General features: G+C 36.0%; 1 protein-coding gene across 12 annotated transcripts in view; it reads right to left on the bottom strand.

Moving 5' to 3' along the window:
* Positions 1 to 25,256, bottom strand: part of pleca (plectin a) — a 198,315-nt gene that overhangs the window by 112,595 nt on the left and 60,464 nt on the right. For 2 of the 12 annotated variants that reach the window (XM_035948490.2, XM_035948493.2), the window contains exon 1: positions 24,483 to 24,608. The exons of the other annotated variants lie outside the window; for them this stretch is intronic. In XM_035948490.2, the coding sequence (XP_035804383.2) occupies positions 24,483 to 24,528 (46 nt within the window). In that variant the 5' untranslated portion in view covers positions 24,529 to 24,608. Of the gene's footprint in view, positions 1 to 24,482; positions 24,609 to 25,256 lie in introns of those variants that run through there. 12 annotated transcript variants of the gene reach the window in all.

Raw genomic sequence — 25,256 nt, 5'->3', positions numbered from 1 at the left:
ATTTGCCGTTATTTGAAAGAAAAATTCTGTATATCAGGGATTGAAAGTTTGTGCATAATATTTTAAACTGTTCTTAGACAGACTTTTCCAGTTTTAATACAGATAATACAAATTACAGATAATATCCAGTAAGATCACAGATAAAAAAGTATTAATTTGCATGTTAAAAGAAAAAAAAACAGATGAAATTGCCAATAATTTCTACCTCAAAAATAACTATTTTAATAAAATAGTAATTATTGCTTATTTCAGATACAATGTTTGAAATTAAAACCACACAGTTTTTTGTTGTTGTTGTTTTTACTGTATTTAAGTGAAACACATCATCATTTTACAGGTTTGTTTGGTCAAAGAAAATTTATGTATATTGAAATTGAAAAAGGGTGCATTATTTTATCAGCATGTTTTTATGGTTGTTTTTTTTTTTAAAATCAAAAATCCACATTTTTTCTAAATTGTCATATGTCTTTTTTTTGTTTTGCAACATTTGACTTTAAAATTACAACATTTTTGCAGTATTTAAATCAGAAAAAAACATCACTATTTTACAGATATTTGCAGATATTTTAAAGAAAAATACTGTATATTAAGGATTGAAAAATGGTGCATAATATTTGAAACTGCTATTCAACAGACTTTTCCAGTTTTGATAAATTACTGATCATATCCAGTAAAATCACCAATAAAAAAGTATTAATTTAAACTGTACATATGTCCAAATCAAAAACCTGTATTTTTTTCAAATATGTCTGACTGTAAAATCCCGTTTCACTGTATTTAAATCAGTTTTGTTTTAAATCATACTTTTACACACATTTGCTGTTATTTTCACCATATTACAGTATTTTTTCTTATGATATCTCCCATGTTTTGGCACTATACTCTCACATAACACTGCACATTCCCTGCTGTGGGGTTAATAAAGACTCATCCTACATAAAAACAAAAACAACAACAACTCATTTTAAAAGGAAACGTCTATATTTGTTCACAGTTTTTAGAGTTATTTCACATTGGATATGTGCATTTTCTACATTTATTTTTGTATTTTTATTCAGATTTTTGTATATTTCCAAACTACGGGATTAAAATCTGTAAAATAAAAAGGTAAAACCACACAAAATAACATCTGTATTTGTATTTAAAAGCTCTGTTTGAACCTGAATGCAACATGAGCAGATGTTTCTGTGTTAAACTGCTGAAGGTTACAGTTAATATGTCAGATTTTCCACAGCTTCTCGTACGTTATTTGGACTAAACCTAAATGTCAAACACTGTGAGGACAGACTATAATCTGGGCTCCGCCTGCTTTCCCCTCAGCACTCGTAGCCCACATCCAGCAGCAGCCAACTGGGCAAAACCACATGGAAAAGTCATTTATTTCCCCGTCAGAGACAATCGAGCCTCTGTTCAAAGCCAGCGAGTCCAGCAGCAGGTTAGAAACACAAGCAGGAGGCCTGGAAAATGTTTGCAGGAGATATTTCCCCCACTTTTTAAAATAAGACCCTGACAGCTGTAATGTTTAGCTGTTATTCTGTGATGAGGGCGAAGCAGAGCGCCCCCTGCAGGCCACACTAAGAGCTGCAGACAGAAAACACCTGCGAGTCTGAGTTCTGATGTTTGGAAAAGCAGCTGCTGTAGAAAAACTGAAACAGAATAAAGAGATAAATTCTGCATCTGTCACACTTGAACATGTTGTTCATTAAAGGACACAGAAATCTGTCTGCAGAGAACTAGAAGGAAACTCCAGTAGAAAGGTCACTATTAAATATCGTCACTTTATCTGTGCTCTTCTGTGTTCCAGCTGTTCTCACATCTGTCCACCTCATGTACAATAAACTCAGAATATTTAATGAATTAAAATATGTTTTCTTCCACTGACTTATGATCCGTGACACCAGAGACACTACAAGCAAAATAAAAAAGATTTTTAATTTTCATTTTTTTAAATTTATTTTTTGTATGAACTGGCCAATTTTGAGATGTTGTAAAATATCTAAAAATTAAAATCCAAATTAATTAATTAATTTGAACTATACTAAAAATAAAACCAAAAAGAATTTAATATTATTTTACAGATTTTCCGTTTTGTTGTATTGCTGAAGAACTAAATCCTCATAAATGAAAAAATAAATGAAAAAAAACCAAATTCGTGAACATCAAAAATCTGCAATTACAAGAAAAGTCATTTAAAAAAATTAATTTATCAATTTATTGATTATTGTATTATTATTGTATTGTATCATTGTATTTGGAGGGTTAATAAAAATCAACTTTTGCCTGTTTGTTTGTCAATAACATACACGTGAAACCAATTCCTGCTCTCCTGAGAACAATATTTCACAACTTTCTGGCAGTAAAAGCAGCCAGAAGAGGCCAGATGTGTGGTAAGAACCCACTAAAGAACATCTGGAGTAAACAGGATCAGAAAACAGACTGTTTATGCACAAACTTCAGCATACGTTCTGACTGTAAGAACTGCTTCTGTACAACTCATTTTAGGACAACAAATGACATGTTTCTGTCTTCAGGAGTAGCTGTGTTCTTGTAAAAGTCGCCAAATAGGCTAAAAATCCAAATATCTACTGTTTTATTTCCTATATGCTCATTAAAGTGACATTATTTTCCATTTTGCTGCACTCAGAAAGGCTGAAAGTTCACATTTCAGGGTGTTTTTCTGGAGAAGTTTGTGAATTCCTGCCGTGTAAAGCTGCCTACTAGTCCTTATAGTTCAATAAAGGTTATCAACATTCTGTGGACCAACTAAACCTTGAAACAAACACAGTCAGACGCATTTCAAGGTCTTCTTGTTGACTCTGCAGATGGAGATAACCTCGCCCTTCTGCAGCCTTAAAAACAAGCCCTGCAGCTCATTTCTGATCAAAGCGGGCTGTCAGGATGTCAGACATGATGAACCGAAGCTGATTTCTGGGAGAACAAACAGCAGAATCACAAACATCTCCTGGATCTGCTGCTTTCTGTTAGCCAAGGAACATTCTTGATGCAGCAGATAAAACCTCTGCTGGTGGAAGAAAACAGATTCATCAGAGTCTTTATCTCCATGTGCTCTCCATTACCTTCCTGTGGATCCGAATCAAAGCAAAAAATCACACATGGAGGGAAAAGAAACGTCTGAACCTGCACCAAACCTCTCACAGCTCTAAAACCTCCTGGTGACAGAAATGTGAGGCAAACAGGATGGAGAATGCAGAAATAAGGAGTCACAAGTAGAGTAAATACTACAGATGCAGCAGCTGAGGAGAAAATGAAGACAACTGAAGCTTTAAAATCAGATCTACTGGCAGATAGAAACTTCTCTGCATTCCTCTCCTTGTTTTACAGCGACTAATTTTAGCTCTGTGGTCGACTTCCAGGCCGTTAAATGCGAGTCTGAGTTCTGACGTTTGGAAAAGCAGCTGCTGAAGAAAAACTGAAACAGAATAAAGAGATAAATTCTGCATCTGTCACACCTGAACATGTTGTTCATTAAAGGACACAGAAATCTGTCTGCAGAGAAACTAAAAGGAAACTCCAGTAGAAAGGTCACTATTAAATATTGTCACTTTATCTGTGCTCTTCTGTGTTCCAGCTGTTCTCACATCTGTCCACCTCATGTGCAATAAATTATTTTACTGACTTAAAGTACGTTTTCCTCCATTTACTCATGATCTATGATTCCAGAGACACTACAAGCATTTTTTTGTTTTTAATGCACTGGCCAATTTTGATGGTTTTTTACAAAATAAAAAGTTTTTAACAAATTTTTAAAAAAAAAACAAAAAAAAGAACAACAATTTACTATTATTTTACAAATTTTCCCAACAAGTTTTGTTGAATTGCGGAAGAACTAAAACCACAGAAAAAGGAAAATGAAAAATTGTTTATTTGTCATGATGATGATGATGATGATTAGTATTATGTATATAGTTAATTCTAAAGTTATTTTTGTATAAATTTTGACTGTCAAATTACATTTTTACTGTACACATTTTTTAAAATGTTGTTTTTTAAGGTTAACATGTAAATTGATACTTTTCCTGTGACTTTACTAATTATTATTATCTTTAACAAAACGGGGAAAATGTTTCTTTCAAATAAAATATATAATAATAAATAATATAAACAGATTTTTTTATGCATTGGTCAATTTTAAGAGTTTTTAATAATAATTACAATAATAACAATGATAATTATTATTTATTTATTGGATACATTTTGACCATCAAGTTACACTTTTTTTGCTGTATTTTTTCATTGTTGTTGTTTTTTAAGGTTAACAGGTAAATTAATATTAATATATTGATAAAATATAAAACAATATATAAAAATAATGACGTTTTCCTGATTTAAATACAGTAAAAAAAAAATACAATTTAATGGCCAAATGTTGCAAAAGAACAATATACCACTTATAAAAATACAGATTTTTTTTTTAATGTGGGCAATATTTAGTTTGGTCATAGTTTTTTGGGGGGTTAACATGTAAATATTTATATTAACAATTTTCTTTCAAAGGACAACAAACATCAATAAAGTAATAATAATAATAATAATAATAATAATAATATACAATTTTGATGATGAAATACAGCAGACAACTTCTATTTAGGACCATTTACAGTTTTTAAAAAATTAAATTTTTAGATTACTAATATGTTTTCTCTTTTTCTTTTTTCTTATTTTACAAGTTATCAACTGTATCTCAACAAAACATGAAAAATCTGTAAAATTGCATTAAGTTGCTTTTTAAAAAAATGGCAATAACTGTACATTATAAACGCTGCTCAGAGTGAAAGTGGATGAATCCTCGCTGATCTAAAACCTCTGACTAATAATGGGGTGGATTTTAGCAAACTTTGCCAGATCAGATCATGAGAGCAGCGTGTGATGAAGAGGAAACTTTCCTCTGACCGCCGCTGTGACTCATCATCACCCCGTGACGGGGAGCGGCCGGACAGGAATGCTGCTGCCATGGCAACAGGACACACCACAGAAATATGGGTAAAAACAGCACGGCGGTCAGAGATAGCATCGCTGCTGGAAACGCTCAGAACAAACCAAATCTTCCTGGAACACCAGAACTGAACGTCCTGAACTTCCACATGATGGAAGCTTTTTTTAAAAACCAAACCGGCACAGTGAGTCTGGTTCTGACAGCATCTTGGAGATGCTCTGCTGCTGTTACCACGAACACACAAAAACCTGCACATCTGAAGACTATTCCACTGAAAATATGAGCTGCTGCTGATCTGCAGGTCTCAGTTTGTCTCCAACACACACCTGCACCTGCTCAAATACTGATTTACCTTCAAAATAAAAGCCTCTAACAACATACCGAACATATCGATCTGAGCAGAGAGGCGGGTTAAAGGTTGTACTCACACTAAATTCAATGCATCTGTAAGAAATATAAATAAAGCTGAACCCTAAACGCCTCACTGGTGTTCCATGAACGCCTCACATACAGGCTAAATAGAAGCTCATTGTGCAACAATAACAGTTATGATATAGTGCTTTACACACTTTACAAAGGAAGCAAGAATGCAAATAAAATAAAATAAAGTGGAGAAAGGAGCAGATAAAAAGGAGGATTATGAGTCTGTAGGCAGCTTTGAAAGGTTGCATCTTTGGATTTTTTGTGCATAGAGAAGCTTCTAGTCTCCACCTGGTTCATGCAGCGTCCACAAAAACACAAAAATTACTTCAAAAAGAATAAAATAAGGTGTTTGAATGTCCAGTTTACCCCAGCTGAAACCTAATGTTATCTAAATGAGTGCATTTTTAAACAGCAGACTCTAAAAAGTAAGTCAAAGAACTTATTACCAACAATTAAATGCTTGTTTGGAAATTAAAAATTTAAATCAGCCTTTTAAATTCCAAAAATTAGTTTGATGTGTTGAGCTTAAATAATAATGTTGATGAAGGAATGAAGTTAGTGATGCAAACAAATAGAAATATGAAACAAATCAAAGTTTAGAAACGTGAAATCCAAGCTTAAATTTGTCATATTTAATTAAAATCACTACATTCTATATGTCTGAGTTGAAAAAATCACTAAAATTTATGCAAAACTTTTGCACTTTAAAGTGCAACCATGAAGCCATGAGTGACCGAGCTGTGTCTGAAGATCACATGACAAAAATTCAGATGAGTTTTAGGTTGAACTGCAGGCAGTGTCTACAGAGAGGAAACAGGTATGAAAATAAATTCAAAGTCTAAGCAGTAAAACATCCCACATTGAGAGCCACCATTTCTTTCTTTCCAGTATTAGCAACATCTGTGGGCACTTGAAAAATATATTGTACATGTTGATTACAATTTTTTTTTTAAATTCTGTGAAATAACAACTTTGCAACAGTCTGGAAATTACTTTTGTGTCATTGTGTTGGAAAAGTGACCCAAATCCAAGCTTAAAATTGTGATTTTATTGACATCACATAATTTGACAATTAAAAAATCGCCAAAATTAAAGCATTTACAGTAACCAGATTCTGTAAAAAACAAAAAATTCTGCCCTTTAAAATGCAACTGTGAAGCCATGAGTGACTGAGTTGTGACTGACAATCATATGACAAAAAATTCTGAGACTTTTAGGTTAAACTGAAGGCTAAAATCATGATATTTCATCAAAATCACTTTATTCTGCATGTCTTGTTTAAAGAAATCATGAAAAATAAACAGTTTATTTTAACCAGATTCTGTAAAAAACAAAAAAATCTTTGCATGTTGACTCAACTGTGAAGCCATGAGTGACTCAGCTGCAATAAACCGTCACAAAACAACAATTCTGAGACTTTTAGGCTGAACTGCAGGCAGTGTTTCCACAGAGGAAACAGGTATTACACAGGCTGATTCCAAGCTTTTCAATTATTGTAAAATAACAACTTTGCAAGAGTCTTTAAATTACTTTTTTGACATTTCTTGTCTCTACTACTACAATTCCTGAGTTTATTCAGTTGATTCTATGAGTCCAAGTTGATTTCTTTATTCACTTTGGGCCGCGTTTGTTGGTTTTTCTTCCAAACAACACACAAAACCCTAAATATATTCGATTTCCAAAGATGCAAAGGTGGTTAAAGTTGTTTGTTTTCTTGGTGAACATTCATGTTGGCACTATATTTTGGACATTTAACCCCACAGTGGGTTATAATCAAACGTCACGGACAAAACCTTGCATTTGCTGTTTTTATTCCCTCCCACTGGCATTTCAGTTTGTCAGTAATTGTGAGTTTTAAAGCTCTTGTGCCGTTTCCAGAAGCTGCCTGGCATGAAGCTGCAGTCATAAAAGCCGTTCAGTTCTCCAGCTCTCACCGCAGGCAGAACAGCCGCCGACAGTCAGCGAGGCGCCCCGAGGAAAGCTCCTGTTCTGCTGCTATCAGGCTTTTTGTTCTTGTAAAGTCTGGGAGTGGTCCTCAGTGGAGGTGGAGGGTTTATTTATTTAGAGCTGCTCCTTTCACTCGCTGTCAGATTTGGGTTTATGAGGAGGCCAGGCTGAGATATCGGCCACCGCTAATGGCACCAAACACATATCATGCTGACAAAGTGGCCTCAGAGTCGGTCCTGGGCTCGTTTAGCTTTTGTTCTGGCAGCAGAAAAACAGCATAAATTAGCCGCGACCTGAAATCCCCTCCAGTGATCCTCACTGAGACCTTCTCCTTCAGCTGGTAGCTCGCTGTTCAGAGTCACACAATGAGGTCGTTTCAATGAGCCCAGACTGAATTCACGACAGAAAGAAACAGTGGAGCCGCTGAAAGGTGTCATCAATACTGGGAGAAAGAAATGGAGGCTCTGCAGGACTGAGATATCTTACTATTTAGATTTAGAATTTATTTTCATACTTGTGTCCTGTCTGTTCGGTGGAAACACATCCTGCCGTTCAGCCTAAAAGTCTCAGATTTTTTGTCACATGACTCTCATTTGCAGCTGAGTCATTCATGTCTTCTCAGTCAGCATAGAATTTATTGAATTTATTGATTTTCACAAAATTTGTTTAGTGCAAACTGTTTATTTTGGGCATTTTTTAAGAGACATGTAGACAAAAGTGATTTTTTTTTTTAAATCACAATTTTAAACTTAAATTTTGGTTACTTAAAAAGTCTCTGAATTTTTGTCATGTGATCTTCAGTTACAGCTTGGTCACTCATGGCTTCCTGGTTGCATTTAAAAGTGCAGAATTATTTGTTATTGTTGAATTTAATTACTGCAAATGCTTTAATTTTAGTGAATTTTTAACTGTAGAATAAAGTGATTTCAATAAAATCATGATTTTAAGCTTAGATTGTTTCATTTTTTTCAAAAGAACAACACAAAAATGATTTTAAAGAAGTCACAAAGTTGTTATTTTACACAAACTGACAAAACTAGTAATCAATGTGCATTTAATTTAAGCGCCCACGGGTGTAGATAAAACCGGAAAAAGGAAATCATGACTCTACATGCTACAGATATTTTGCTACTTAGATTCTGAATTTATTTTCATATTTGTTCCCTGTCTGTTCTGTGCAAACACATCCTGCAGTTCAGCCTAAAAGTCTCAGATTTTTTTGTCATGTGATCTTCAGTTACAGCTCAGTCATTCATGGCTCCACAGTTTTGCTTTCAAATGCAGAATTAATTTTTTTATTTATTTTTTTTTTACAGATTCTGGTTCCTGTAAATGTTTAATTTTGCTGAATTTTTAATTGAGACGTGCAGAATAAAGCGATCTGCGGATTCTCCGACTATAAAACACTGAAAATCCTCCCTCTCACTGAGGAGTTAGATTTCTGTGCAGATAGAAAAAAGACAGACGGAGGAAGAACGTCCTCAAGCTGCAGATCACATCCCATTAATTCACTTCGGCTCGGAGCGACGAATCATGACGGCGAACGTTTGTGCAGCTTTTCAGGACAAAACAACGGCGGCTCAGTGGCCTTTATGACGAATAAAAAGCTGCTTCATTAGAAGACTTCAGAAAGACGCTGCAACGACGAGGAGATGAAATAAAACTGAACGGGGACCTTTAAAACCGTCATCTGATTAAACCCACTGAATTAAATGAAACAACAAGACTTTGTTTAAAGACACACAAGGTTGTCTGAGTTCACCTCCCAAGAATCATTTCTCACTGGAAGCATGAATCAAAACACGTCTGACACTTTCTGTTGCTCAGATTTTTCAGTGTCATTTAGTTTTAAGGCCTCAAAATGTATGAATCACTTCAGACAGTTTCTAATTCTACTGGATTGTCTCAATTGAATGTGTTTATTTTAACTCTCCTTCTTATTTTAAACTGCTTTAGCCCCATCTAAACATCTACAGCTGCTCAAACATTTGAAAGATCACTTTTTCTTTGTTTCTGAAATTCACAAATAACTCAGATGCAGGTGATTCTAATCAAAGCTCCCTCTATTTTGAATAATATTCCTCTTTTTTTTTGATATGTATCACCTTTTCCCACTACTTGAACAGCCTGTTTGTGCCTTTAATTTGTGTGTATACTTTCAATCTTTGCTACATTTGTGTTATAATTCACCTTCTGAGCCCCAAAATCCATCGACAGGTGCTAAAGACATGTTAATTTTAAAACAAAATGCCAAGTTTACTACATTTTTAGAGCAATAAACTGTAAAAACAGAGATAACTGTTGGTTTTTCAACTTTAAAACAGCCTTCAAGCCTCTTATGTATCGTTCTGTTGGGGGAAATGAACCAAATCCAAGCCTAAACTCATCAGATTCTTTTCAACATCAATTTATTCTACATGTGTCAGTTAGAAATTCACCAAAATCAAACCATTTTCAGTAGCAAGAAAATGTAAAAAAGTAAAATTCTGCCACTTATAGTGCAACTGTGAAGCCATGAATGACTCAGCTGTGACCAATGGTGACGGTGCAAAAATTCTGAGACTTTTAGGCTGAACTGCAGGATGTGTTCACACAGAGGAAAGTATAGAAACAAATTTAAAGTGTAAATATTAAAATATGCGTAGTATATAGAGGCAAAATGTCTTATTTCTACTACTGGTAGCATCTGTGGGCAACTGGAAAAATGATGCACACGTTGATATCAAGCTTTATCAATTTTTTTAAACTAAATAATCAAAGAAATACAATTTTTGTTTGTCTTTTTCTGTGATTTATGACATTATAACTGTGTTTTACTGAACTGAAAACATGTCTGAGTTCTCTCTGCTTCTATTCATGGTTGTTCTGTTTCCATAAAGGTGTAGGACTTTATTTTGCAGTGAAAATGAGCCTACAGTGAAGAAAAATGTGACAGGAACAAAAAAAAATAAAAAATCACCCAGAAACTACATAAGAACTCAGAGCGTTACTGTATTTTTCTGTGTTTTTGCAACAGATTTTTCTTGTATAAAAGCAGAGTTTGTGGTATTTATATTGTATATTATGCAATAGTGTGTTGTTTGCCATGTGTTTAGTGTTTTAAGGACGTTGCTTCATCTTAAGAGGTTATTTCTTCAATAAACTCATAAAACACAAGTAAAGAAGAAGCTACAGCAGCAGCATCTCACCGTTTCTGCGTCACCACAAGTCAAACCACAGAGTCTTAAAGGCAGGAACAGCAGCGACTTACCTGGAAAAGAGAAACAGAAAATAAGGTTAGAGAAAACATTTCTAGATTTAACTGCCAGTAGAAAAATGGAAGGAATTTATTCTAACGGCACACAAACAACGGGTGTGTCTGGATCAAACTCAGCTTCAGTTAGAGCGTTTAAGGAGCCAGACGAGGCTGGATTGAGGTTGAATCTGAGCAGAACGGAGGACGTCTGCAGCCACAGCGCCACCTCCTGGCCTCCACACACAAAACTCTGCAGCGTTCAGCTTCACCTGCTCTCAATCCTGCTGTTCATTCTCTCCTTCGTCTGACAAAACAAAGCCTGAGGAGCTGAAGCTGTTCAACTGAAGGATCACAGAGGATGTGCCGAGTTACAGGAAATCTGAGGTTAATCAGATTAAATAATCACATCAGTGGAGCTGGGAGGCCTTCAGATGGACAGATTTAACAGAATGAATTATAAACCTAGAATATTAACCATTAACTACACTGGATCTTCATCAGGAGGCTGCAGATATACTGCACTAAATCAGGTTTTATCTTCAGCATAAAGAGCAGAAATCATTTCATCATCTCTTGTTTTCACTCTCTCACGTTTAATAATCTGCTTTTTTATTTTATTACATGCAGTAAAATCTTGTTCTCACACGGTAGAATTTATAGCTTTATTCTTACACAGAGCAATCAGATTTTTTTCTTTAAATTACTTTTATTTTTCTGCAATGAAAGACTAAAGTTGACAAAAGAGCAAAAATCAGTAAAATACAGATATGCCCTGCTTGGCGTCCCAGATGTTGGTTCCGTATTCTTATTGTTTTTGGTACAGCTGATTTAATCGTGGAACAGTGGGAGAGCTGGTAAGAGCAGTCTGTGTTTGTTGTGCTGAGCGGTGAATAAATCCTGCAGAAAACTGTCCTGTCATGCTGGGGATGTTTAGCATGGAAGACAGCAAAAGACATGAGCATAAAAACGCAGAATAATTGTAACCAGCCTGACCTACAGCCCTGGAGACGGTTGAGTCGACCAGTATTTAAGGGTTACAATGTGGTCGTCGTTACAATATGGAACGTAACCCCCGCCACAGACGAGGGAACACTGTATAGGGTTAGGTTGTAACGACAAATATCAGTAAAATAAAGTTAGTTTTTGCTGATTCTAATAGAGTAAAAAAGTGGAATTTTATTTCTAAAAATACAGATTACTGACAGTGAAAGTCTGGCAGCAAGTGTGCTAGAAAAACAACAACAACAACAAAATAAAGGAGCAAAAATTAAAATGTTCAGGAATACTGAAACATTCAAACTTTTTTAAAAAAAGTGATAAAAAACAACAAATATCTGTGAAACTGTGATTTTTATCTCATTTAAATACAGTAAAAATAACGGAATTTTACAGTCAAACAATGTAAAAGAATTCAGGTTTTTGTGTGACGTTTGGTCATAATTAGTCTGAATTCTTGAATTAAATCCAGAAACTCGTTCTGTAAAGTCACAGCGACCTTTAACCACCAACATCTAATCAGCTCAACACTGAATCCAACTTTCCTGCCAAGTTTGAGGAAAAACTCCCTGAAGGGATTTAAGATTGATGGGAACAAACTGATGAGAGGGAGGCAGAAAAACCACAACTATGTGTATTTATTCTATGAAACTATGCTTAACATTTACATGAGACAGAATTAATTTAATATTTCTAAGTTAATTTTAGAAAAAGATTACAGAGAAAAATATATAAAGCTACAGTTTAAAGAATTATTTACCATTTTTCAATTTTCAATATACAGATTTTTAAAAATTAAAATAATATAGGAATTAAATACACTATTTTACTGTATTTAATTCACGTTATTATTTTAATTAATCTTAGCAATGTATATGATTCATATTAATATTTTAATTAAAACAACTGTAATTCATATACAGTTATTTTATTTAATTGAAATAACTGTATTTAATCCGTATGACGTTCTTGCAATTAATTCAAATAACCATATTTGAATCATATATTATTTTAATTAGTTACAAACAATTTATTTAATTCAGAAATTATTTTTAATTAATTAAAATAATTTACTTAATTCATACATTGTTATTTTAATTAATTTGAATAACATATTTAATTCATATGTATATATATATATATATATATATATTATTAAAATAACTGTATTTAATTAATATATTGTTACATTCATTAATTTAATTTAATTCATATACTGTACTGTTATTTCAATTAACTAAAATAACTTATTTAATATATTGCTATTTCAATGAACGAAAAACATTTAATTCATATATTGTTATTTTAATCAATCAAAAATAACTTTATATGAATTAAATACAGTATTTTAATTAAAATTTATTTAAAGAGGCTGCAAGACTCAGCCTCTAATGATACAATCCAACTACAAGCAGGAAAAGTAGATGACAAATGACAATATTTAGTCTTTTTTTGAAAGTTGTATTTCAAAAATCAAACTCTAAAGCAACGACTCAAACATGAACACTCAAAAATTAGATATACTGAGAAAAAAATAATCTGAGGAACAATTATTAATTTGTGCAATTTAAGAAAAAAAGGAAAATGTAAATTTCAAACTAGTTTTTCATTCGCCATTCTGATGAAGCAAAAACAACAGATACAACTGCAAACTGCAGTTTAGATGATTTCACTCTGCACAACATTCAAACTGTTTCTGAATCCTCAAAATATGAAATGTTTCCTTCAAAAGGTGTAAATATCTGTGAAATAACCAGATTTTTTCTTTCTGGAGCAACAACCCAACCATCAAAAAGTAAACAGAGAGACAATTATCTATTTGTAAAATAATAAAACTACAGAAAATGAAGGCTTCAAGGCTGTTAAACTTTATAACTATGATTGTAGAATGTAATTGCAGCGTTAAATGTACAGATTCTGCACCACATTAACCCTCATGTCGTCCTGCGAGTCAAACTGACCCAAGTTTGAAAATGTGGGAAAAAATATTTTCACAGTGAAACTTCTGATGTCCACATTTTCACATTTTTGGGAAATCTTTGAACATTTTTTGGTGTAAAAAAAGGAAATGTTAAAAATGTTTCTTAAGAACATTCGCATAAAAATCAACCAAAATCCACTGGATTTTGGCAGATTTTTATGTGAATGTTCTTCAAGAAAATATTAGAAGTTTTACTGATATATATGGAATCACTTTAGATATTTTTATTTTTTTATTTTTTTTTTTAATTTTTAATCATTTTTTAAAATATTTACAAGAATTTTCTTGCCAAATTTGGGCTGTTTTTTTTTTTAAAAATAAAACCTTTAAGGGAAACTTTTAAGGAATTATTGGAATTTTCTTCCTAAAGGTTTTGCAAATTTTCAGAAATTTGAGGAATTTTTTTTGCTGAATTTTTGGACTTTTTTCAGACAAGGAAACAATATTTTTTGGTGCCTGTAAATGAAGACAACAGGAGGGTTAATCAGTTTTCATCTGCAGTGAGTCGAACCTTCAGTAGGACAGAAACAGGTGAGAAACCTGAAACGAGGCCAGACATTCATTCCTGCTGCTCTGAAGCTGTTCAGACATCTGAAACCTTCATCTCTGAGTCACAATCTGCATCAGCAACATCAGACACACAGCGGATGAATGAAGCCACGCAACGCTTCCAAGACCTACAACTGAACAGAAACACAACGACCAACATCTAGACTTTCACACTTGGTGGAATATTTCGGCGTCCTCTCCTCTGCACCACTGAGCTCATTCATCCACTGCTTTGTGTTCATGGCTGATTTTCTGCAGGGAATTCTTGGCAGCAGAGCGGCACAGAGAGAAAACTGCTGATGTGATGTCGTGGAGCTGATAAAAAACACAACGACTGCAGCGGATGCACAGGATGCTGCAGGAAAACCAGGATTCATCTGCAGATTAGTGACTCGAATCTGAACCAGAGACGACGCAAAAAAATCAATCATGATAGGAAGTGACTGGAGAACACAGACTGTTGTAGAGATCAGAGATAAAAACGTTACTCTGATTTAAAGAGCAGTAATACACTATATTGCCAAAAGTATTCGCTCACCTGCCTTGACTCACATATGAACATAAGTGACATCCCATTCCTAATCCATATGGTTCAATATGACATCGGTCCACCCTTTGCAGCTAGAACAGCTTCAACTCTTCTGGGAAGGCTGTCCACAAGGTTTAGGAGTGTGTTTATGGGAATTTTTGACCATTCTTCCAGAAGCACATTTGTGAGGTCACACACTGATGTTGGACCAGAAGGTCTGGCTCTCAGTCTCTGCTCTAATTCATCCCAAAGGTGTTCTATAGGGTTGAGGTCAGGACTCTGTGCAGGCCAGTCAAGTTCATCCACACCAGACTCTGTCATCCATGTCTTTATGGACCTTGCTTTGTGCACTGGTGCACAGTCATGTTGGAAGAGGAAGGACCAGCTCCAAACTGTTCCCACAAAGTTGGGAGCATGGAATTGTCCAAAATGTCTTGGTATGCTGAAGCATTCAGAGTTCCTTTCACTGGAACTAAGGGGCCAAGCCCAGCTCCTGAAAAACAAGCCCACACCATAATCCCCCCTCCACCAAACTTTACACTTGGCACAATGCAGTCCGACAAGTATGGTTCTCCTGGCAACCACCAAACCCAGACTGGTCCATCAGATTGCCAGATGGAGAAACATGATTGGTCACTCCAGAGAAGGTGTCTCCACTGCCCTAGAGTCCAGTGGTGGCTGCTTTACACCACTGCATCCCACGCTTTGCATTGCACTTGGTGATGTATGGCTTGGATGCAGCTGCTGGGCCATGGAAACCCATTCCATGAAGCTCTCTGCTGAAGCACTGTTCTGGAGCTAATCTGAAGGCCACATGAAGTTTGAAGGTCTGTAGTGATTGACTCTGCAGAAAGTTGGCCACCTCTTCGCACTATGTACCTCAGCATCCACTGACCCCGCTCCATCAGTTTACGTGTCCTACCACTTGGTGGCAGAGTTGCTGTCGTTCCCACACACTTCCACTTTCTTATAATACAGCTGACAGTTGACTGTGGAATATTTAGGAGCCAGGAAATGTCACGACTGGATTTGTTGCACAGGTGGCATCCTATCACAGTTCCACACTGGAATTCACTGAGCTCCTGAGAGTGAGCCATTCTTTCACAAATGTTTGTAAAAGCAGTCTGCAGCCTAGGTGCTGGATTTTATACACCTGTGGCCATGGAAGTGATTGGAACAACTGATTCTGATTATTTGGATGGGTGAGCAAATACTTTTGGCAATATAGTATATCTGGAGTTAAGTCATTAAAAAAAACACAAAGTGACACTGACTGTGCAGCAGTTCATGCAAGCAATGCCAGCATCAGTTCTGAGGATTCTCTCGGATCTTCGGGGTATACAGGGGGTTCAAAGATTTCCCAAATTTCGGTGTTTCGCCCTTTTCTGAGCGTTTTATTACATTACTAAGGGTGGAGTCATGTGACGATCTGCATACGTTTGTCTGTGAAACTGTCTGTCTGTCTGTGTGAAACATTTCTCGAAAACGGACCAACAGATTTGGATGAAATTTTTAGGGAAGGTCAGAAATGACACAAGGACCAAGTGATACGATTTTGGCAGTGATGCAGCTTATAGTCTGGATCTACAGCTTTGTTAAAGATTTCCCATTGCCAGATATAGCTGCCGGCACGGCGTCGCTGTAACCATGATGTGAACACTGTGTCAGTTATCTGCTGATGACCACATGATTGCGATCCTACTACAAATTGACTGATTTATCAGTTGGAAATCATACAAGGAACAAATGATTAAACCGTGGGCTGTTTCTGAGTCCCGCTACATATTTAGGTCACGTATGTAGCAATCCCCAGCCAGACAATGGTGAAGCTCCTGGTGTTTCACTAAGCCTTTATTTACTTTCAGTCGTCAGCCTTATTTTGAACACAAATTCCTCTTTCTGTCCTTCACTCATTTCTTCACTGTCAGAGCTTGTCTCCATTGCAGCTGCTTCTAAGTTCAGACACCTCCTTTGCTAGACAGCAACAGCGTGGAACCGTTTTCTTTCACCTTTATGTAAATTTTCGGACTTTTAGGCAGCATCTTCATCATGTCAAGAAACCGCTTCTTAGATAAACACTTCCTGTGCCGCTGGAATGGTGACAAAATAAAAGCCCATAACATTAAAAATACGTCTTCAAAATAAAAGCATGGAGGGAACGGCTATTTTAACACGAGCCAAACAAAGGCTTGCCAAAAGTGATGAACTGATCAACAGACTGTTATAAGTGTAATTTACATGCAATTCGGGAACCATACATAACATCCATCCATCCATTCTCTATACACCGCTTAATCCTCATTAGGGTTGCAGGGGGGCTGGAGTCTATCCCAGCTGACTCAGGTGAAGGCAGGGGACACCTGGACAGGTATCAGTCTGTCGCAGGGCCACATACAGACAAACAATCACACTCACATTAATCTAAAGATACAGCAGCTGACCATATCAGGTCTTAAAGTGAGTCACCTTGACATGTATGGAGAGAAGTACAAGCCATTTAAAGGGGTCAAATATATGACGAAAGCGGGAAAATTCCAAGTTCGGACCTAAATGACTACTATCAGAGGCCAAAGGTTGGCAATCCAATGTGCCAAATAGGAGGCCAGGTCACCACAATGCTGAGTCATCTCTCCAATACCGCTTACATGTCCATGTTGTTACTGAACAATTCTGCATTCTTACAGTTATTTATTATATGTTTGGCATTCAACGCACACACGCACACATACACATATACATATATATATACACAGTACCTATAAAAGTCCACTTATTTTAAATTGCACCTACGGCAATTTAAAATAATCAATTAACCTCAGCATATTCTTGGACTGTGGGAGGAAGCCGGAATACCCAGAGAAAACCCACGCATGCACAGGGAGAACATGCAAACTCCATGCAGAAAGATCCTGGGAAAGCTGGGACACAAACCTGGGATCTTCTCACTGCAAGGTGAAAGTGCTAACCACTACACCACTGTGCTCAGTGCAAGGTCATTTTGTATTAAAGATTTCATCCGTCAGAAATGATACGTCGACCGAGCAGCCTTGGCGGAGTACTTCGCTCTCTGAGTGCTTTTCTTGTTATATCTAATTTCACTTTCATGGAGATGGCTTTCCTTTTCTTCAAAGCACTGCCATCAGAAGAGTCTGACTTGTGCTTGGGAGCCATAATGAGGGGCAAAATGTTAGCGAACGTGGCACGATACAAGGTGGCGTACAACTGTAGAACGTAAACAAAGCCGTCTTCCTCGTATAGCGCCGCATGACGACGTATTCATCGGCTTCGCTCGCCAACTAGTTCCCACGCAAAATTTGTTTTAATGTCACAAACGTGGTACGTCAGAATGATGGAACAAGATTTTCTCAATATATTTATGGGAGCTGGTGACGTAACCATGAAACGCCGTAGGCTGAGAACATCGTAAACCTGCTGCTGTAATTGTCATAAACGTCGTAAAACAACCTGCTGTATATTGGAGTTGGGAGAGTGGTCAGATTTAGACTAGAGACCAACATGGAGGCAACTTGTCAGCTTAGTCACATCAGAATAGATGATATCTAACCCTGACCAGAGCAGAGAGTCCTGGAATATCTTCCTCCTACAGTTTCTGCCTGTCGGAAGATCATTTAGGATGACGTCAGCTAACAGCTGCAATGAAATACCTTAGTAAGAGGAAAGAGTCTTTTTCATTCACAACCACACCATCCCATAATACTCCAGTGTGAGTCTGTTCTGTAGGTTAACGGGCAGATAAACTGCTCATTCAGCTCTTAGTTTTCAACATAACACTGATTTGTCTCTTTATGAAGAGGAAACAATGGATGAACCTCCATGATCCACCGACTGTTATATTATTTACGATTGTTTACTTTTATTTATCATATATATTAATGTAAAAAAGGAACAAACTAAAAGGATCCAATAAAGTCAATCACCTCCCTTCTATATGCTTATTGCTACTGTTGGTATTTTTGATGTTATTGTTGCTGCTATTGCTGTTATTTTTGCTGATTTTGTTGTTGCTGTTGCTATTGATGTGGCTGTTGTTATTGTTGTGTTGTTGATTTGATTGTTTTTATGGCTTTTGTTGCGGCTGTTGTTGTTATTGTTGTTGCTGCTGTAGTTGTTGCTATTGTTGTTGTAATACAGTATTGAGACTTTTTGATACTCGTTTTTTTTATGCTGTAAAATATCAGCTAACTTTTGCACCTTGTTTCTTCCAGCAGCACGACTTAAACATTGTTTTTATCCCTATTTTCTTTACTTTTCTTAGATATAACATGTGTGAGCTACTGAACACTGGATCTATATCCATCTATCCGTCTGTTACTGAAACTATTTGTCAGTTGTTCTAGTCCAATGAGGAAGAAGCTCTGGAATTTTGGATCTTCAGTTAAAGGAGAAAAGGTTTTGAAGATGTTACCTTGACACTGAGGAATTATGGATTTTATTTTCTATTGTTTTCTAATGTTTTATGAACAGCTACAAGGTTCAGTATGTTCTCTGTTCAGCATCATGAGTTCCTGAAATAACAAAAACCACATGGACAGAAGAATTCTAATAGCTGTGGTGGATCCATGAAACCAAACTAGACACTTTAGCTTTTTCTCAGCTTGGTCTCTGCTTAGTTTCCTGTTTTTAATGGTTTTGTTGAGTTTACACTGATAACGCTGCAACCTGTAGTGGCAGAGATGGAATGTTTTAACTTTTAACAGTTTATTTAGACTTTGTTAGTTTAGTTTTCAAGAGCCTCAGGTTGGTGGTAGACAAGTGTTTAACACAGGTGTGCTGCAGTAGTTCTACTCTAGTTCTACTCTAGTTAGATGGCTTCTTGTTACTATTTGGACAGCAGACAGTCACTATTTAATATGATTTATGGTGCATAAGTCATAAAAAAAATACCTTCAGCAACAAGAATAGGAAGCGATTGACCTACAGCAAGTTCTCCAAGAAGCTAAAAATAACCTGCCTGGCTTAAAAAAGTGAATTAAAGAGCGCTTTTGTTGTTTAAAAGATGCAGAAAGTTGATATTTTGTAGGATTTTCTTTAGTTCACTGCACTTTGCATGAAGTTAACTTCCAAAATTTGCAAAGAAACTCATTAAACTTTATCACAAAGTTTTCCACAAAGTATTTGATCACATTTAAACTCCTATTTCTGTGCACATAAACGTGACTTACTTCTTCACTATGAAAATAGAACATTAAATAGCCTGTTAAGTCTACTGGTAGTGAAAAGTGTCTCTAAGAATGTCAGATGTCAAAGTGATATTGACAGAGCAGCAGTTCATGCAAGCAATGCCAGCATCAGTTTTGAGGATTCTCTCCGATCTTTGGGTGTATACTGTAGTTAGGAGTAGCTCAGATTTAGATTACAGACCAACATGGAGGCAACTAGTGACAAAACTTGATCACAAAGTTTTCCACAGAGTTTTTTATCACATTTAAGCTCCTATTTTCGAGCACATAAACTCAACTTACTCCTTGACAATGAAAATATAACATTTCACTGCCTGTTCAGTCTACTGGTCGTACGAACGTGCCTCTAAGAATGTCAGATGTCACAGAGCTCTTTTACCTTCCAGCCTTGCAGACCTGAAACACAACACCAGCCAGAGGTCAGGAGCTCTGACTCCCACCCTGAGCTCCTTTTTAACTGGATATCCTGGGTTTGAACCTGCTGCTAAAAACACAAACATCCGTCACGACCTTCAGAAAGCATCGTTCAAAACAGAGCAGTGTTGGTGAAAACACGATGATAAGGGCCAGACAGGAACTCTGAAACCCTAAAACCCTGAGCTGAGGAGGTGGTGAAGCTCACACAGCTGCAAAAACAACAGGTTGAAATATAGTCTAGTACACTGTAAAAAAAATTAAAAATTAAAAATGGTGGAATAACGTGATGCTCAAAAACAGTGAAAATAACAAATATCGGTAAAATAATTACTTTTCAGCCAATTTCAGTTCAATAAAACAGTCTAGTTTTATGGTCAAATGTTGGAAAAGAACTAATTATCATTTGTAAATAGACAGATTTTTAATGTGGAAACTTTTTACAGTTTTGGTCTTCTGCTTTTACAGTTTAAAACGTAAATCAATACATTTTTTTCAGATTTTTCTAGACAGAATTATAATTTATAATTTAACAAACCAAGGAAAATGTGTAATGTTACAGATAAAAATTATTTACCAATTTTCAATCCTAAATCTGCTCATTTTTTCTTTAAATAACAACAAATATCTGTAAAATTTAGATTAGCAGATTTAAATAGATAGAAAAATGTTTAAAAAGTATAATTTTACAATTTGTAGAAGAACAAAATAGTCTGTAAAATTACAGATTTTGACTTGTTTATTCACTCATTCATTCAATTATTCATATAGTTATTGATAGATTTATTTATTTATTTGTTTGGGTTAATGTTATTTTATCTATATTTTCTGTGATTTAAAAAAAATATTTGTAAAGATACAGACTTTTGATTTGGACATTATTACAGTTTGTACCCATTTATTTATTTACTTATTTATTGATAGATTTATTGATCGATAGATTTATTTATGTAAGTCAGTATGTAAAACAATACTTATTTTGTGCGATTTTTAAAAAATATTGTCTGTAATTTAAGAAAACAGCAACATCAGTTAAACTGTGTTCATTTGGTTTTTTTTTAGCTGATATAAATACAGTTTTAAAAAGTGTAATTTTACAATCAAACATTGTAGAAGAACAAAATACTGTTTGTAAAAATACAGATTTTTTCATGCGGACATTATTACAATGTTGACCTGTTTATTTATTTATTTATTCATTCATTCATTCTTTTATTGATAGTTTTATTTACTTAGGTCAATGTTTAAATCAATATTTATTTTCTGTAATTTAAAAAAAATAATATCTATAATTGAACAAAACGGATAAAAACATCTTAATCAACAATAAATTGTTTGTTAAATTACAGCTATAAACTGTTTAAAAACATACTTTTTTTTTTAGAGTTTTCTAACAGTTAACATGTAATTTAATCTAATGTTTTACTGTGATTTTACTAATTAATATCTGTAATTTAACAAAACAGGGAAATCTATTAAAAAAAACAACTGTAAATTAATTTTAAAAATTAGTTAAAAACTGTTGTAAAACTATTCAAAAATGTCTTTTTACAGTGTCTGTTAGCCCAAAGTAAGGTCTTGCATTCACATTGCTCTTGTTGCTTTTTTTTTGTCTTAATTTGTATCAGTGTTGATTAGCATCCTGACCAAAACAGCAGAAAAACAACCTGCAAACAAAACAGAAAAACAAAGAATGCCTCATTTCAATATCTTTTGTGTGAGTCGAGTCTCATTCAGTGATTCAGCAAATGCAGCTAACTGTGGATTCTCTGGAGTGTTTTCTTCTTTTTTTCCAGCGTTTTCCTGCATCAGAGCTCAGAATATTTGGGTCAGGCTGGTAGAAAGACGTGGAGTTTCTCTAGATGAAGCTGGGAGGTTTTATCATCAACAGAAGCGGTTGTTGAGGTGACGACATGCCTGCAGATGAAGCCGGCAGATTAAGCGACTCCGCTGGGAGGCGAAGTGAGGCGAAGCGGCTTTTGTCTGCGGATCTCTGGGGAAAACATTGTGGTGCCGTCCGACCGGGCTTCAGATCCGACTCCAGCATCATTTAAACTCTCACCACACTTCACCAGACAAACCTCAGCGCCACACAAAACAGCTTCGCTGAAGGCTTCACCAAGCTGCTTCACAAATTAGAAGCTCTCTGTCCCTATAAATGTCTGTCTGGCTGCTGGGAATCTTTTTCCTAATCGTATGGAGAAAGTCCAACAACATCCAAACTAAAAACTACACACGCTTTACTCAGAAAACTGTAGTATTTCTGCAGGCGCTGCGGAGAAAAGTGGTATCTGAATAAATAAAGACGCCTTCAAGACAAAATATTCATGCAGTTGGGTGGATTCCAAGTTTAAAACTGCACTTTACTCAGTTTGTCTCACTAATTAGACACTCATGAAACACAAAAGAAGTAAACTGAGCAACTCTCTGCGTTGTCACGGCAACGGCACGCCAAACAAACAGCTAGCATGACTTAGTGAAAAACAGGTTCGTCTGGCATTATGACACCTAAATGTAGGCAGCAACACCACAACAATGGCTCTTTTCAAACCTTACTTTGACAAATTTAAATGTTTTTCTCCATAAAAAGTCTTCAAACACGACACAGGCATGGAAAACACTGAAATAGCGGATTATTTGTACAAGGAATTAACATACATAGCATCACATCTCAGTCCAAAAATGGCTAAATTTAGATTGAAAACAGATGATTATGTCCAGAATTATGATTATTCTGACTGATTTTTAAACGATGATTATATATCATGAATTTTTATTGATTTTAGGACAATATATGTTCTTCCCACTTTCACATTTAAACAGAGCACTGATTTCACTTAAAATTTACGCTACATTCATGCTAATGTACAAATCTGCACCAAAATAAGATTTAAAATAGTCTTCACCTGAATTCAGTATACTTGTACAAAAATATATAAACAAAACTGACCAAAAACACCCGATGCTTTAATGTCAGATTTACTCCAGTTGAGGTCAGGAGATGTGATCAACAACGGCTGTTTTTGTAATTTAATGTATTTTATTGCAATGCAAAAATACGATGTGTCATCGTGTAAATTCATTCCACAAAACTGGGAAAATCAGTAAAATAACCGTTTAAACAGGATCAATCCTTAACATACATAATATTTTCATTTCAAATGTCACCATCTATTTATTTATGTTTCCAATCATGGATTTTTTGGCTGTGAATTAGATATTATCTGTAATTTAACAAACCAATCTGTAAAATAACCATTTAAAAATGGTTAATCCTTAATATGCATAATTTTTCTTTCAAATTACGGCAATTATCTGTAACTGACACAAAACAACACAAACCAGACACACAACTGCAAAAAACAGACACAAAACAACACAAACCGGACACACAACTGCAAAAAACAGGCAGAAAACAACACAAACCAGACACACAAGAACAATGAACACAAAACAGACAGAAAACAACACAAACCAGATACAAAACAACACAAACCAGACACACAAGAACAAAAACCAGTCACAAAATGACACAAACCAGACACACAGCAACAATAAACAGACATACAACAACACAAACCAGACAGAAATCAACACAAACCGGACACACAACTGCAAAAACCAGACAGAAAACAACACAAACCAGTTACAAAACAACACAAACCGGACACAACCGGATGGCTATTTTTATTAATGATTTAACTGAACAGGAAAATTTGTGAAATAACAGCAAATGGTTCAAAATCAGTTTAAAAGCGTTTGTTGTTTTACATGTGTGACGCTGGTGACATAAAGTAGAGAGATAACTGCAGGTGAGGAAGGTGAGGAAGGTGGGAGGAGCAAACTCTAATCTAAACACACCGCGCTGCAGCAGAAACCTTCACACACTCCTGATTCCTCCTCTTGAATTCCAGCTCTATCTGCGGCAGCGTCCCGTCCTTACTCTGGGCCGGGCAACACTTCCATATCGCTGCTGTTACCGTGGCGATGCAGCAGCGACTCTGCAGCAGCCGACGCATTCAACGTGCCGCATGCAGCATTAGCAGCAGCATCTCAGAGAACCTGCCGTCCCGACACGTTCTCCCCCCGAGCCCTGCCGTCACGCCTCCACTCCACTAAAGCTTTTCACTCCTCTCATCCATAAAGACACATTCCTGCCTTCAGCACAACTTTACGTCCGTACGGAGAGGAGGACTGTGGGTAAACAAGGCGGTCCTGGACAGGAAATGTGAGGAAGAAAGTGGGACGGGTACCTTTGAGAGAGCTGATCTCGTGCTGGATGGAGCGTCCAGGATCCATGATGGCACTCAGCTAGCCTTCAGTCTGCTGCAGCTCAGCGATCAGCCCTCCTCTCACCATCCAGGCAGCAGGGAAATAAACCTCCCTCTGATCCAACAGCTCTCTGCTACACCTCCCTCTGATCCAACAGCTCTCTGCTACACCTCCCTCTGATCCAACAGCTCTCTGCTACACCTCCCTCTCCTCCTCCTCCACCTCCTCCCTCCCTGACGTCTCGTCTCATCCTGCTGGTTTCACAGCAGCATTAAAACCCTCAGACGTCACGATACAACAGAGTGGAGCTGCAGAGAACAAACCGCTGATCTGGAGACCGACAGACCGGAATAAACTGTCACAAAAATACAGATAAAGGCTAAAAGTGGTGTTCTGTTTTTACAAAATACGGTTACAAATATGAATATTCTATTGTACTTCCGAATTTACTACTACATCAAATATAAACATGCTGTAAAATCTGATGTTACAAACACAAACAAGACAAAACAACAAAATCCAGGCACAAGGCAACATAAACTGGACACAAATGGACACAAACCAGCCACAAAACACTAAAAAACAGACACAAACCTACCAAAACTAGGCATAAAAAGACCCAATCAAGACAGAAATGAACACAAACACAACAAAAAGCTGTCACAAAATGACAGAAATCAGACAAAAAACAACAATAAACAGATACACAACAACACAAACCAGACACAAAACTGCAAAAAACAGTCACAAAACAA

This window comes from Amphiprion ocellaris, chromosome 15 (genome assembly GCF_022539595.1).
Source record: "Amphiprion ocellaris isolate individual 3 ecotype Okinawa chromosome 15, ASM2253959v1, whole genome shotgun sequence".
NCBI classification, from domain to species: domain Eukaryota; kingdom Metazoa; phylum Chordata; class Actinopteri; family Pomacentridae; genus Amphiprion; species Amphiprion ocellaris.
Note: the sequence above shows the minus strand (reverse complement) of the source record. Positions and strands in the feature narration are given on the sequence as shown.